The sequence below is a fragment of the Gracilinanus agilis genome, chromosome 3 (assembly GCF_016433145.1).
Source record: "Gracilinanus agilis isolate LMUSP501 chromosome 3, AgileGrace, whole genome shotgun sequence".
NCBI classification, from domain to species: domain Eukaryota; kingdom Metazoa; phylum Chordata; class Mammalia; order Didelphimorphia; family Didelphidae; genus Gracilinanus; species Gracilinanus agilis.
This window is the reverse complement of record NC_058132.1, coordinates 520,605,489-520,622,095: the sequence shown is the minus strand read 5'-3', so window position 1 is coordinate 520,622,095 and position 16,607 is coordinate 520,605,489. Positions and strand designations below refer to the sequence as shown.

The following is a 16,607-nucleotide window of genomic DNA, read 5'->3' as shown; positions in this document are numbered from 1 at the left end:
CATATTTATGTAGGTACATATTCAGCTCCAAAGGTTTGGTTGCCTTATTCATCTTCTTTTTGAGAGATGTATTCTATACTCCAAACTCCTGGTGTAGGTCAGGATTCTCTTTTACATCTTGAGATTTTTTTTCTTTTTTGTTTTTCCTTTGAAGTGGTACTCCATTGATTTTCTCATCCACATAAAAGCAATTACCTTTGTTTGGAAAGAACACTTTTTGATTAAATCTGTCAGTCAGAATCAAGTATGAACAGGGTCTGTATTTATATCTTCTTGAATCAATCAAAGCCATTGTGTGAAAACCTGGCCACCTCCTAAGCAATTTGTATAAAAGGAAGGAGTAATTTCAGAACCAGATAAAGATTTTGAGGATCCAAATCACTGGGACAACTAGTGAAAGGAGAATGAAAAGATAGGCCTGAGCTGTGATATAAAAGGGAGATATTAAAAAGGACAGGCAACTCTCAGGCATGTCAGAGCAGAGGAACTGGGTGGGTGTACACCACCAGCATATGTACTGAAGGACCTTTTGCTAAGAAAAGATTTGCTCTTTCTTCAGCTTCTCCTTTTGCTGCCCGACTTGCCATAGACACTAACATAATCTGTTATATCTGAATTTCTGTATCACCCATGGAGAAACTAGGCGTTAAAGAGATAGATATAAATATAAATTTGGACAAAGAGCCTAACCTTTACCTAAATGTTAAGAATTTTTTTACTGGAGGTTAGAGCAATTTTAATTGCACTTATAGTTTTTTTAATCTTGAAAAAAATTCCATAAAGCCACATAAGAAGGACATAATGGGCCATTAATGTTGCCCCTGGACTTAAGATGAACTAATTATTATACTGGTGTTGTATATTCCCCTAGTCCTTTTACCTTCTCCCATAGTAGGGAACCTAATCTTCATTTTGCTAAAACATGAATGTTATTTTGCCTGGTAGGAAACACCTATCTGAGAAGGAAATTGCCTTTTATTGCTTTTATATCACTGATTATAAAACATATAATCCTTTAGTTGGGCATCTGCAACTATAATTTTAGAAATAGTCCCAATTAGTAAATTAATTGTATAAAGGCATGGTGGTAGAGAGAGAGTTAGCTTATGAGCTTCTGTTATTGACCTTGGAATGTTAAGTGCACAGGTTGACTGAATCCCGATTCCTGAAAAAGATAACAGAAACAATCATTGAGCAAGTTGTAGAAATTAGGAATTTCTTAAAAGTGCAAGATGGTATTTGCTTTTGTGAAGGATTTATAGTCATTTTAAGTTCCTCAGAGCTTTAGAACTGATAGGTGTTTCTGGCTTATTTTTAAGTCTGCTTCCACAGTCAGTATAGTAAGTTAAGTTTGATTATTTCAGTCTATATTATTTATAGAATCAATTAGAAATGCCTGAAAAAATGTATCACAATAAGATTCATTCCCATATTTACTGTGATTGTTACTTCCACACTGCATTGATGGATAGTGCTTGTGATGTATCACGAACCATATATTTGTAGAAGTTAGGACATTTAAAAGAGGCCCTGATCTTTTTAAATCCTTCTGATATCTAAATAAGTCTTAGTTAGTGCTAAATCACCAGAAGGACAAAAGCAAATGAGGACTACCTGTCTTAAACCTTTATTGGAATTTATTAACACTCTTAGCAAATATTTCCTAAACTCTAGTAACACTTTCTGAACATTTGGTTTTGTTAATCATTTGTGTTAATTAACTGTCAAAAGCCTATAAAACAAACTGAATATCTATACAAGGTCTTTGCCACAGGTTTCTTGTGGTGAGGCCAACTCTGGATATTTTCAGCTCTGGACTATGGCCGAGATATGTTTATTTGTTACATATCATAGTATTTTTAGGACACAGAGAAAATTGCCTTTGTCTTCTGTACTAGTTGGACTTGAGTCTATTGTTTTCCCTGCTAACTCTTTGCTAATTCCTATAGCTAATGAGCATAACAAACTTCTTGTCATTGGATGGGGAGCTTGTTCATTGGGGTGCCTAATTTGGATCTCTTTGTAGTTGAAAAATTTTCTCTTTAATCAGTGTATTTCTACCACATCTCTAATGTAAACTAAAGTTGCCTGTTATAGGCAATGTTCCATATCTGTAGATCCTCAACTTTCCAGAGAAGCTTGAAGATGTGGCTTCTCATATCTCTTGTTTGGGACCAAGACTGGCAATAATAAATTTCCAGGATTCAGTTTTTTTTTTTTAATAACCTTTACCATCTGTCTTAGAACCAAAATAATGTATTGGTCACCCAGCTAGGAAGTGTCTGAGGTCAGATTTGAACCCAGGACCTTCCATCTCTGGGCCTGGCTCTTAATCCATTGAACCATGCAGCTGCCCCCTGGCTTTTTGGTATTAGTGTTACATTCATGTAATATACTTTTTCACGTTATTCCCCAATTGATGGTTATCTACATCATTTCTAGTTCTTTGCTTCTACAAAAATTGATAGTATGAATATTTTAGTATACCTAGGTTTTTTTTTTTTTCCATTGGCCTCTTTTTTTTTTTTTTTTTTAAACCCTTACCTTCCGTCTTGGAGTCAATACTGTGTATTGGCTTCAAGGCAGAAGAGTGGTAAGGGTAGGCAATGAGGGTCAAGTGACTTGCCCTGGATCACACAGATGGGAAGTGGCTGAGGCCAGATTTGAACCTAGGCCCTCCCGTGTCTAGGCCTAACTCTCAATCCACTGAGCTACTCAGCTGCCCCCCCATTGGCCTCTTTTTGACCATATGCCTGCAATGGAACCTCTTGAGTCAGAAGTTATTAACATGTTAGTTACTCAGTTCACACAATTCCAGATTGCTTTCCATCAATGTATCAATGTGCTTGTCTTTTCACGACCCCTCCAGCAATGACTTGCTATTTTTGGTCATTTTTGCTAACTTACTGGGTTCAAGGTAAAACCTCAGAGTTATTTTGATTGGAGTTCATCTTAGTAGTGCTTTGCAACACTCCTTCATATAGTTTATAGTTTGTAATTCTTTTGAAAACTGTTCATATCCTTTACCCATGATGACTTAGGTAGAAATCTTAGAGCTATGTTTTTCTTTTTTTCTTTTCTCAGTTTATCATTATTTTAGTTCTCTTCCAACATTGTCCTCTCTTTATGTCTTCTGTGATCATATTCCTTATAGGACTAAACAAAAATTCAAATAGCATTGCCCATCCTGAAAGATAGCTTCTATCACCCCTAAGTATATTTACTCTTTTAAAATATTTGAGACCCTTTGAAAAGTTGTTTTCACAGAAAAACAAAACAAAACTAAGAACAGCATTTAATGTTTATTAGATAATTTTATAGAAAACTAGATTGGGATGTGATTAAGTGCTGGTCATGAATTGGGAAGATGTGTATTTAGCTCTTACCAGCTGTGAGATTGTTGGCTAGTCAAAGCCCTCCATAATGTGATGCCCTCTATTTTTCCAGTTTATTTACACCTTACTTCACATGTGCTCTTCAATTCAGTGACTAACCTCTTTGTTATTCCTTATAGAAGACACTCCATCTTGCTACTCCTTACATTTTCATTGGCTATTTCCTATGACTGAAAATATCTCCTTTATCTCTATCTCCTGGCTTCCCTTCAAATTCCCAGCTCTGATCACATCTTCTGGAAGATAGCTCTCAGGATTTTTCTTAATGCCAATGATGCCTACCTTTTTATTATTTCCAATTTATCCTGCATTTTTCACATTACATTATTATTTATATATTGTCTCCCTTATTAGACTATGAGCTCCTTGAAAACAGGGATTGTCTTCCTATTTTTTTATCTTCATTCCTAGGCATAGTGCTTGGCACATTTGTTGTTCAGTTGTTTAAGGAATGTCCAACTCTTCATGATACCTTTTGGGGATTTCTTGGCAAAGAAATTGGAATGGTTTTCTATTTCCTTCTCCAGCTCTCTTAACAGATGAGGAAACTGAGTCCAACAGGGTTAAGTGATTTACTGTTGGTCACACAGCTAGTGTCTGAGGTCACATTTGAATTCAGGTCTTTCTAACCCCCAAGTACAGTACACTCTACTGTACCACTTAGCTATTACCTGACTGGCACATAGTAGGCTCTTTTTTTTTTTAAACCCTTGTACTTTGGTGTATTGTCTCATAGGTGGAAGATTGGTAAGGGTGGGCAATGGGAGTCAAGTGACTTGCCCAGGGTCACACAGCTGGGAAGTGGCTGAGGCCGGGTTTGAACCTCCTGTCTCTAGGCCTGACTTTCACTCCACTGAGCTACCCAGCTGCCCTGTAGGCTCTTAATAAATGCTTGTTGACTTAACTTCTCCATGTATGAGACAACTCTCCAAGATTATAAGGTACAGAGCAAGTATGATCTGTCTTGACAGAAGAAAATTATGTACTGAGTTTCCATACTAGTAAAATCAAAGTTTACCCCAAAACATTTGCTTATGGGATGCTAAAGTTTAAAAAAAAGGTAAGTTCAAAATTTAGCGTGATGGATTTAAGGCAGATTAATTCTATACTAGTGGACATAATTAAACAGTAGAATGGGTTTTTAAATTTCCCCAAAATGTTGTTGTTCAATCATGTTCAAGTCTTCGTGACTCCATTTCTTGGCAAAGGTACTGGAGTGGTTTGTCATTTCCTTCTTTTTATTTCCTTTCTTTCATTTTACAGATGATAAAACAGAGGCAAACAGTTATATGACTTGCCTGAGGGTCACACAGCTATTTGAACTCAGGATTTGATACACAGTCTTTGAACTCAAGTCTTCCCCCTTACTTTGTCTATTTTGCCACCTAGCTGCCTAAAAAAATGAAATATTTATGGAGGAATATATACATATACACATATGTATATTGAATAAATGTATTTTGTTACAAAGTTCTTTCACATAGATAGCCTATAAACAGATATTTATTCCTTCTCTCCTCTTCTTCCACCTCTACCTGCTGTTTTAGTCATGGGGCAAGCCAGCCTCAAAGAAATAAGTAATTTGCTCAAAGGCATATAACTAATTTGGGCAACATTTCTGAAAGAAACTTGGGTTTTCTGATTCTAGGGACATAGTCTTTCTACTTTACTGTTTGACTTTTCTGTAGATTAATCCTTTAAATACTTTTTATTTTCTACATGTTTTGATATACTTTTGATATATTTGATACTTTTCATAAAAAAGTACTTATTTTTAATAGTCTTTGAAGGTTGTTGATGTTTTTCTTTTATTTAGAGTTAGGATTGGGGCTGGACTATTGACCTGTCAGATTCCTTTTAGCTCTGACATTTGTGCTTCTATAAATAAGGAAATTGTTGGAAGAGCTACCTGTTTTGCCAAGAGTTGGAAAGATCAAAGAATAGTAGAATGGTGATTAAGTCCTTTGAAAATCTGTACCCTCAGGTGTATGCCCCCTACAGAGAAAGGTTTCTCCTAAAGTTACTTTTGATTATATTTACCTGGGGTTTCTGTTATACTCTTATCTCTGGTTCCCAAGTTCTATATTCAATTACTTGTTTAAACTTTTGTCTACTTTCTTCCAAAGGTAACTAGCTTGAACTTGAAAATCAACTCCCTTCTTAAACTTTAAGATTTCTTAAACTTAAATTTTTAAGATTGCCTCTTGTCAGGTGATAGATTTCTCTACTTGGCTGATTGAGCTATTTCAGTTAAGTTCTTTGATATTCATCATACATATTTTCAGAGTTTGCATAATTTACCTTCAAAAAAACATAATTTCCTAGTACCTAGCACAATATTGGATTGACACATAGTAGGCACTTAATAAATACTTGTTGGCTAAACAAGTTGTGGCATATGATTGTGATAAAATACTACTGTACTGTAGGGAATGATTGATTGTTTTAAAAATTAATGTTTTATTTTAAAATAATATAAATATATAAGTATAAAATAATATAAAATGATAAGAAATAATTGCTCCAGCAGCCATTAATAACTAAGGGTGAAATATCATTTAATAGTAAACATTTCATTTCTTTTTGGGGCATGTGTTTGCTTGCTGATCTGTTTCTCCTTGTCCCACCCTCTTTACACAGGTGTTCCAAATAACCCCATGTAAATCTTGGAAGAATGCTATAGACTGTTGAAATTGTTGCAAGAAATCTTTCTGGAAACAATATTTTGTCATTTCATTCAATGCCTAACATTGTAGACACAGAAAGATCAAATGATTCTGGAAACGGTGACCATAAGCTTGAAAGAAAATCTCCAGAGCAGAATCTGAAAGTTGCTGTCAAATCCTTCTCCCCCACGGATGCCCCAACAACACCACTGGGTTCTGGTGGAGATGGTCGTTATCCATGGAGTTGTCCAGTGACTCATACTCGAGAAAAAATCTATGCGATCTGCTCAGACTATGCCTTTCTCAACCAGGCAACCTCAATCTATAAAACTCCCAATTCAACTCTTTCTTCTTGCCTTGCCAATAGCACTTCTGTAACTGTTGGAAATAATTCATCCAGATATATTGGTATCCCAACTAGTTCCTCAGAGATCATCTACAATGAAGATAGTAACTTGGAAACCTTATCTAATAGTTTTGGCAAGCTACCACTTGCCTGGGAAATTGATAAGTCGGAATTCAATGGAGTGACTGCAAACTTGAAAAATAAAACAGGTAAGGGAACACTCAATTCAAATGTAAAGGAAAATGCTATCTTTTAATAAGGATATATTTGGAGAAATAAATGATTTAAAATAATTCTCCCTAAATATGAAGGTGGAAATTATTATCTAATAAAAGAATTATGCATATCTATCTTTGTGCCTTTTGGAGGCAGCTCTATGCTATTTTCATATCTTAAAATTATCACCTTTTTAAAGGTATTTTCTTTTTGCATTCCATTTTGTATAACATAATACCTCTGTGTTGTAAGTTTTAAGTTTTCATGGAGCCTTTACATTTATTAACAATGGGGATGGTGGTATGTGGAATATATCTTTTTATGCCCATGTTATAGTTGAGCAAAATGAGACTAAGTTAAATGAATTGCCCCTCTTCACTCTGCAAGTCAGTGGCTAAGCTTAAACTAGAACCCATGTCTATCAACCTGATAATAATTATAGAGAAAACACTTCCTAAATTTTAAAGTGCTATATAAATACTACCTCTTCCCTTTCTTCCTTTCTTCCAGAATGATTGAGCTAGAGTGAAAAAGTAGAGATTTGCTATCAGGATTAGTTTGTGGTGAATTCTCCTAGATCTTTCTTCCCACCATATTCCACCCTAGTTCTACCCCAGGAATATCTCTCTAGTAAGCCAAATGAACCCATACAACACCAAATGCAATTCCATCTTTGAGCCTACTTAAGATTAAATGAGAATGTTTGGATTTCATGGCATATGCTTCTTTGGAATGTATGACAGACACATGTCCCATAAGGATTATAGGAATTAAATGGCCAAGGAAGATAGAACACATGAATACAAACCACTGAGCAGGCCTGTTTGAGCTATAATTAAGGGATTAAGATTAGGTGTGCAGAGCCCTGTACTTCAGTGTCAGATCTTTTTTCCTGTCAGGTCCCAGATCCAATTTTTTTAAGTGACTGAAAGATGATTAGAAACCCAGTAAGCATGGCAGGAGGTAGGTTTTCTATTTTCTATAGCTCTGGAAACCAAATCTTATAGCTAGAAGAGGAAAAAACATTCATTGAATCATAGGCTATTATGATAACAAGTGACCTTGAAGATCATGCAGTCCATTGTACCCCTTTACATATCAAGGAATCAAAGATCAGAGAGGTAAGTATCCAATTTGTCATAACAAACTGGTAAAAATTAAGTTGTATCTGAGAAGGATCAGAAGAAATAATTTAAGGGGGAAATTTGCTACCTATTCTTAAAATTTTCATTACCACAAAATTCCATCTAGAATAATGAAATTCCCTTTATAATAATAACATGTGATTCTAGTCAATCATTGGCTGCATTTTTTTGGTTACAGTTTTGAGCAAGTCTGCTAACACGGATTAAAGTTGAAGCCTAGTGTTTAGATGACCTTTCTTTTAGTACGTCTGAATATTTATTTATTTATTTTTTGGGATTGCCAAAGCATTAATGAAAGAGGTGTACGAGTGGTTAGAATTGTGTGGTCTTGAAGCCCTGAGTTTGCATCCTGCCTGACACATACTAGCAATATGACTATGTGCAAGGCACTTCTAAGCCCTCCCTGGCAGCCATTGAAAACTATAAGGAACAGATCTGAGCTGGATCAGTGGAGGGAGTTCTATACTAGGAGTCTTCTGTACTAGTGAAATCAAAGTTCTGAAGCTCTTGCACCCAAATTCTCTGAAAAGGCTTATGATAAGAAAGAACTCTCTTTCAGGTAATTCAGGTAAATAAAATAGTGGATATTTCATTTAAATAAAAAGTCACATAAGTATAATTATTTTATAATATTTAACCCATTTAATAAATTCTATTTATTTATTTATTTAATCTATACCTTTACCTTCTTTCCTAGTATTGGTTCTAGGAAGGTAGAGGGGGCAAGGGCTAGGCAATGGAGACCAAGTGACTTGTCCAGAGTCAAACAGCTGAGAAGGCCAGATTTTAATCCAAGTCTTCCAAGCTACTCAATTTGTTTATTTTTAAATAAAGATCTGAGCCTGCAATCCAGAAAATGTATGTTCAAATTCTTTTTCTGATATTAACTTTTTGAGCATAGGCAAGTAGAGCATGCATCTACTTGCCATGGATGGAAAAGATCCTCATTAGTAAAATGAGGATAATTATCTATCTGTATCTGTTTGTCTTCGTCTGCCTGTCTATATCTATCTATCTATCTATCTATCTATCTATCTATCTATCTATCTATCTATCTATCTATCTGTCTCTGTGTTTGCCTGTCCTTCTGTTTATTTGTCCTCCCATTTGTCTGCCCATCCATCTGTCTGTCTCTCTGGCAGTGGATAGAGTAGTGGACCTGGAGTCAGGGATATAAGTCTTCCCAAGTTTATATCTGGCCTTAGACATTTACTAACTGGGTGACCCTGAGCAAGTCACTTAACCCTGTTTGCCTCAGTTTCCTAGAGCTGGCAAATGGCAAACTGCTGTAACATCTTTGCCAAGAAAACCCCAAATGGGGTCTTGAAGAGTCAGAATAGACTGAACAACAATATCTATTGTATCTGACTCAGTGAGTGTTATGAGGCCTAAATGAAACATTGTCTGTAAATTGCTTTGTAATCTTTAAAGTGGAATATAAATGTCATTTGTTATTATTAATGTGATTAAAACTTCAATGAAATTAAGATTTTATTGGGTTATATGTCTATAGGAAGTTTGCAGTGTTTTTGGCTTTTTAAAAAATCTTTGAACCAGGGATATTTTTAAATGCTGCTTATATGTAATTATTTGAAAATTAATCTGTAGTCTGAAGTATTCAAAAATAGTACTTTTCATATATTATCTTAATTCTTTTAATGGCTTTTTGCCATATAGTTATTTCATTTTCCAGATGTGACTAAAGGTCTCTAGATAATTTATAAGCTGAATGACAGAATTTTGAGACTCTGGAAAAAAACATTTTTGATATTTCAGTAAGGAATTTCTTTTTGTAGCAAGGGTGCATCTCTAGAAGCAAATTAGTTATTTAAATGTGCTCGAGAGTATCATTTTTAATGATACTGACAATCTCTTCTAGGTTTTACTGCACATTTAGAAGCTATTGTAATTGTAGCATACTATGAGCTAGTTAGTAATTCCAAGATTTTCTTTTTCAGGAAATGTGAAGAAACAAGTTTCTAAAAAAAAGTCTTCAGAAAAAAAGGGAAAACACAACAAGGAGTGTCCACAGTATTCTCCTCTTGAAGATATTAAGCAGCGGAAAGTATTAGACCTAAGGCGATGGTAGTATTTTAATAGCATTTGTCACATAGTTAAAATCATGTTTGACTTAAACTTGTTTGTTACTAATTTATATGAAATTTCTATGCTAATACAGGCAAAACCTACTAAGTGAAGGGAGACGAAGATACAAAGAAGTGTGAAGTAGTACCTGTCCTCATGGTGCCTATAGTTTGGTTATAGAAACAGGAAATATACGTAAATGATACATAACTACGAGTAGCATATAGGTTCCAATACCATTTTTACTAGTTTGACTAGGTCTTTAATTTCTGGACTTCAGGTTCCTCATCCATAAAATAAGGAGAATGGAGCTAATAACCCCTAAGGTTTCTTCTAGTGCAGTAGATATAGTACTGGGCTTGGAGCCATAAATAACTGAGTTCAAATCCTACCCCAGATATGTACTAGCATTGTGACCCCACTGGGAAAGTCACTTAGCCTCAGCTTCCATTTCCTCATCTGGATTTGAGTAGGGAGTAGTCATTAAGGAAAAGGCAATCCAGGAAAGTGAATGGAGGAAGCAGTATTTAAAATGAATTTGATGGAAAGCTAAATATAAATTAAGATGAGGTAGAGGGCATTTCAGGCAGGGACAGTGTGAGCAAAGGTGCCCAAGTGGGAATTTGTATGTCATACTTTAAAGAATAATAGAACAATTTGTCTTTGAGTTGAGAAGAGAAGGTTGTGAGAAGAGAAGGTTGAAAAGATAGATGAAGGCTATATTGTTAAATACTTAAATTTTAATTAAAGGATATTAGAGTTAATCCTATGGGAAATTTTTGTGGTTGTTCAGTTGTTTCAGTTGTATGCAACTTTTTGTATTCCCATTTGGAATTTTCCTGGCTAGACACTAGAGTGGATTATTATTTCCTTCTCCAACTCATTTTACAGATGAAGAAATTGAGGTAAACAGAATTAAATGACTTGACCAGGGTCACCTTGCTTTATAGGTATCTGAGCTTAGATTTGAACTCAGGAAGATGAGTCTTCCTGACTCCAGAGCTGGTATTCTATCCTCTGGGCCACCCAGCTGTCCTGTGGGAAACAGAAAGTGATTAAAAATTACAAATGTAAGGAGTGAAGAATATAATTCTGTCTTTGAGAACAAATTATTAGCATCCATATCACGGCATGTTTAGATCTTGTTGATAATACCTACCTATTTGTTATCAAAGAATTGAAATATAGAGTAGGTGTGACATGAGTTATTTGGAAAATTTCTATATTTTTTTCTATTTTAAGTCAACTCTAGATGACTCAGGTAAGAATAATGGAGGCAGGTAGGCAGGGGATTGGGCCTAAAGTCAGGAAGACATCTTCCTGAGTTCAAATCTGGCCTCAAACACTTAACTGGGTGACCCTGGGCAAATCACTTAATTCTCTTTGCCTCAGTTCCTAATCTGTGCAATGAACTGGAAAAGGAAATGACAAACTATATCTTTGTCAAAGAAAGTCCCAAATGGGGTCATGAAGATATAACTGAAAGAAATGAACAAAAACAAGAAGTAATTTAGATTACAGTTTATCAAAGCCTTCAGTTTTCTTTATCTCCATCTTTAGGGCTATTACACTATTCACTGATCCCATTGCTAGAGCATAACCAGAGAAAGAAAGATAGTATAAAAGTAAAATTCAAAGTTTCTTGAGTTGTTTTTATTATACTGAATTGTTTAAATAGTTTCCTGTTTACAGAAATTAGGTTGTAAATTCTTTGAGGTGTTGAAAAAGGACATTGGAATAGAAGCCCTGAATTCTAGTTTTGTGTTTGCTAGTAATAAACTATGTAATCTTGAACAGGTCAGTTAAGATTTCTGAGCTTCACTTTCCTTTTTTTTTTTAAATTAGAAGATTGGAGTAGATGATCTTTAAGATCTTTAAGATCTTTTCTAAGATCTTTTCTAAGATCTAAGCTCTGAGAGCAGGGATTCTGTTTTGGGCTCCTTTTAAAGTTATGAGTCATAGCTCAGTGCCTTGAATAAAGTAGCCAGTTGATTAATATTTGATTAAAACATTTTATTCACGTTGGTATGTGTCTGCTCTGTGATCATATTGGTATGTAAAGCCTTTTCGAAGTCATAAGAAAGAAGTAAAATCAGCTGAAATAGCATTATAAAAGAATTTGAAGAAAAATGTTTGTGCCTTTTTTTTCAAATTGATATTGAGAAATGCAGAGCATCATTGGTAAGAATATACAAGATGAGGCTTATCTGGGTTATGATCTGAGTAATCATGGAGAGAATGCCCCATTAGAGACCAAGAAGCTACTGAAGGATTGACAATGGTAAGGTAGAAAGAATTCTGCACTCTAAAAATCAGAAGACCTAGGTTCTAACACCAGTCCCTTTATTTAGCAATTGTATGGGCAAGTCGGTCACTGAACGTTTATTATGTACTTTCTACATGCCAGGCACTAAATGCTGTGGTTAGAGAGACAAAACCAGTTCCTGCTTTCAGGGAGGATTCTAATTCTAATGAGAGACAACATGAAACAACTAGTTACATTTTGTGTTCAGTAGTTCAGTGGCCCCATTTGGGGTTTTCTTGATAGAAATACTGGAGCAGGTTGCTATTTCCTTTCTCCAGCTCATTTACAGGTGAGGAAACCAAAGCAAACAGGGTTAAGTGACTTGCCCAAAGTCACCTAGCTAGTAAGTGTCTGAGGCCAGATTTAAACTTGATAAGACTCCTGATTCCAAGCTCTATCCACTGGGCCATCTAGCTGCCCAACTATGTACATACAAGCTGCAGAGTAGATGAAGATATCTTAGAGTTGGGTTGGGGGATAGGATCCGAGATGGGAAGTCAGGAGGTAGAAACGAGGAAAGAGAGCATTTTCTGCATAGGGAACAGACATAAAAAGGCCGATGGGAGACAGAGTTATATTTGTTGCACATGATTCTTAAATCTATTTTTCCAACCCTAACTCCTGCCCTCTAGTCTTGCATCTTCATTCTGTGTGCCTTTGTAGTGGCTGTTCTTCATGTCTCGAATGCCCTCCATCCTCATCTTAGCCTCATAAAATTCCTCTCTTCCTTCAAAACACAGGTTAAGCTTCTACATGAAACTTTCTTTTCTCTCAACTGCTTTTCTCCTCCCTCCCTAACTACTTTGTATTTAACAACTACTCTGTATTCTTTTTACATTGCTTCTGTATATGTTTACTTATGAAACTGTTGCTTTCTTTATTAGAGCTTAAACTTCTTGAAAATCGATTGTTTCATTCATGGCTTGTATCCTCAGCCCCTAATACAGAGCCTGGCAAATAGTAGGTGCTTAATAAAAGCTTGTTGATTGCTGTTTTATAACCTGAAACCTACAATTTTCACATGAGCTTTGATAAACTACTTACTTGCATAGTTTATATTCAGATAACCCAATTGAGCTCTTCTCTTCTCAGGTACTGTATTAGTCGACCTCAATATAAGACTTCCTGCGGTATTTCCTCATTGATATCTTGTTGGAACTTCTTGTACAGCACAATGGGAGCTGGAAAGTAAGTCATGCGTATTCACTGATACAGTGTTCCCCAAATGTTCTTGGAACTTGACTTTTAGCCTCTGAGCACACAGGAGCCATTTTTCCTGCCTTAGGGCTGGCTCTTCTGCTTGCTCACCTCTGGACAAAAGCAAAAAAGTGTGGGCCCAGGTCACTACTGCTTGGCCCAGGAATTTTTACTTTCTCTGTTTCTGACCTCTTTGGGAACCTGCTCTTATGGACTCTCCTATTTGGTGCTGGTCTTAGTGTGGACACCTGATGGACTTCGCCACAGAAGCTCAGAGCTCCCAAGAGCAAGAGATCTGCCAGCCTTGGCCTTGCTGGAGGCAGGGCCTGTTGGCATGTGCTGCCTCTCCCGACTCGGACTTCTGTTTTAAAATTGGGAGCAGCTGGGTAGCTCAGTGGATTGAGAACGAGGTCCAGAGATCAGAGGTCCTGGGTTCAAATCTGGTCTCAGATACTTCCTAGCTGGGTGACCCTGGGCAAGTCACTTAACCCCAATGCCTAGCACTTAAAGCTATATCTCTTTGATAATTTGCCTTTGTTAAAGTTTTTATTTTTGTTGTATGGATGTGTGTATGTGTGTATATAAACATATGTCTGCACATGCATGTGTCCACATATGCATATGCATCTATGTATGTGTGCATATATAAATATGTATTTGGAGTTGTGGTTGGTCATTTATATTGTTCAGAGTTCCATAGTCTTTCAAAGCTATTTGTCTTGATATTATCTTAGTTATTATATAAATATGTAGATATTTTGGAATATAAAAATAAAAATATCAATAAAATATCAATACATAAAATAGAAGCATTACATAAATATAAGTATATATTTATTATGAATTATGTTTTTCTTATAGCCTTCCACCTGTTACTCAAGAAGAGGCTTTACACATTTTGGGCTTTCAACCCCCATTTGAAGATATTCGGTTTGGTCCTTTTACTGGAAATACTACATTAATGAGGTATGAAGTAACATTTATGACAATCCAATTTTATTTTATTTTCAGGTCCAAATTTTCCACTCCCTCAATCTTCCTTTCACCCTATCCCTTACAACGAAAGCAAGAAAAACAAAATTTGCTACAAACATATGTATTCAAGGAAAAAAACATTTGTAAGTTGGCCCCATCTAGAAAATATACTACATTAATGGGGTTATGAAGAAACCTTTGTGAAAATTCAAATTTATTTTATTTTTGGTTCTGAATTCTCTTTCTTCCATCTCTTCCTTCCTCCCTCCAACTGAGAAAGCAAGAGAAACAAATCTTACAATGAATATGTAATGTCAAGCAAAAAAATTTTCCTTTTGACTGTCTCATTCTCACACATGCTTATATGCACATGTATATGAATAAAATGTATGTGTAAATAGACACATACACACATTTCCCCATTCTATACTCTGAGGCCATCACTTCTCTCTGGAGATGGATAGCATGTTTCAGCATGAGGCTTCTGGAATTCTGGTCGGTTATTCTAGTGATTGGAGTTCCAGTCTCTCAAAGTTATTTGTCTTGACAATAATGTTATTATGTAATTTGTTCTCTGTCTTGTTCACTTTGTATTAGCTTATGCAAGTTAAAGCAACCTGTATATAAAAGGATAACCTCTAAATCATAGATCCTAATTTTTTAAAAGTTTATTTATTTAATTAATTTAGAATATTTTTCCATGGTTATATGAATTATGTTCTTTCCCTCCCCTCTTCCTACCTCCCTCTGTAGCCAATGAGCAATTCCACTGGGTTTTTACATGTGTCATTCATAGATCCTAATTTTTATTTTTATTCTTAAGGTTAATTTTATTACTGCCTTTTGTCTTTACATTATAGCCAAATACTAGTTACAGTAACTACATCTGACAATGCAAATCTACTGTTCTCTCCCAGTAGACTTCTGCCTACCTCTTGAGGGGGTAAGGCTTCCTTACTTACCTTCTGAGACCTTCATTGCTTTTTTAGTTACTTAGAGTTGAACTTGCTTTTAATAATCTTTTCATTTATATTGTTGTAGCCATTTTGTACATTGTTCCCTCACATCACTGCATCAGTTCATAGAAATCTTTCCATAATTTTCTGAGTTTTTATTTTCATTCCACACTGAAACATATTCAATGTTATTCATATATTATAGTTTTTTCCTTCTCTACTATTTAAAAAAAAAAACCCTTTCCTTCTGTCTTATAGTCAGTACCAAGTATCAGTTCCAAGGCGGAAAATCGATAAGGGCTAGACAATTGGGGTTAAGTCCCTTGTCCAGGGTCACACATCTAGGAAGTTTCTGGGACTAGGTCTGAACCTAGGGATTTCTTCTATCTCTGATTAATGCACAATCCACTGAGATACTTAGCTACTCCTTCCTGCTCTGCTATTACTTGATCGATGAACACCTACTTTATTTTCAGTTATATACTTATTTTTAAAAACATTAGTGCTTCAGGAGGTTTACTTGATAGCAAGGCACATATTTTATTTGAGGTTTCTGTAAAATATTATTATATATTTTTAAAAATATTATATAGTCAACTCTTAAAGTTTCATTTGAATTCATGTCGATTATTTTCTTCAAAAAATTGTTTTCTAATAAGTCTTCTTGCTTTTTCAGATGGTTTAGACAAATTAATGACCACTTCCATGTAAAAGGCTGTTCTTATGTTCTCTATAAACCTCATGGGAAGAATAAAACAGCAGGAGAAACTGGTAAGTATAACATCAAAATAATTGAGGTGTGTTTTTTTCCTTTTAGTATATTTTGAGTATAACTTTTGATAATAGTCACTAAAGATTAATTTATTAATTTTTCCACAGATAGCTTAAGTATCATAGATTTAGAGCTAAAAAGGATCTTAGAGGTCATGTAGTGCAACTCATTTTACAGAGAAGAAAACTATCAAACTACCCCCCCTTTCCTATTTTATTTAACCCATCTAAATATTTGAATTAGCAGAGGCAGCTAGTTGTATTGTAGTGAAAAAAAATTAAATACAATATCTTAAAATCTGGGGTTATTAAGCCCTGTCATTTGGACTTGGTAAGTCACTTAACCCAGATTGGCCTCAGTTCCTTATTTGTAAACATGGGAATAATACTCAACCTCAGGATTATTGTGATGATCTAATGAGATAATATGTGTGAAATGTCATACATATATAGTTAGGTACATAGATATAATGTATGCATATTAGATAATATTGTGCCCTCACTAGTTAGTTAGCATGCCATACCTGGTTAATTAAACCAAGAAGAAGAA

The 16,607-nt window shown here is 35.2% G+C and overlaps 1 protein-coding gene across 2 annotated transcripts in view; it reads left to right on the top strand.

The window, feature by feature from the left end:
• Nucleotides 1-16,607, top strand: part of BIVM (basic, immunoglobulin-like variable motif containing) — a 43,361-nt gene that overhangs the window by 3,821 nt on the left and 22,933 nt on the right. For both annotated transcript variants that reach the window (XM_044670541.1, XM_044670540.1), the window contains exons 2-6: nt 6,036-6,616; nt 9,727-9,853; nt 13,251-13,346; nt 14,217-14,321; nt 15,963-16,057. In XM_044670541.1, coding sequence (XP_044526476.1) covers nt 6,136-6,616; nt 9,727-9,853; nt 13,251-13,346; nt 14,217-14,321; nt 15,963-16,057 — 904 coding nt within the window. In that variant the 5' untranslated portion in view covers nt 6,036-6,135. The remainder of the gene's footprint in view (nt 1-6,035; nt 6,617-9,726; nt 9,854-13,250; nt 13,347-14,216; nt 14,322-15,962; nt 16,058-16,607) is intronic.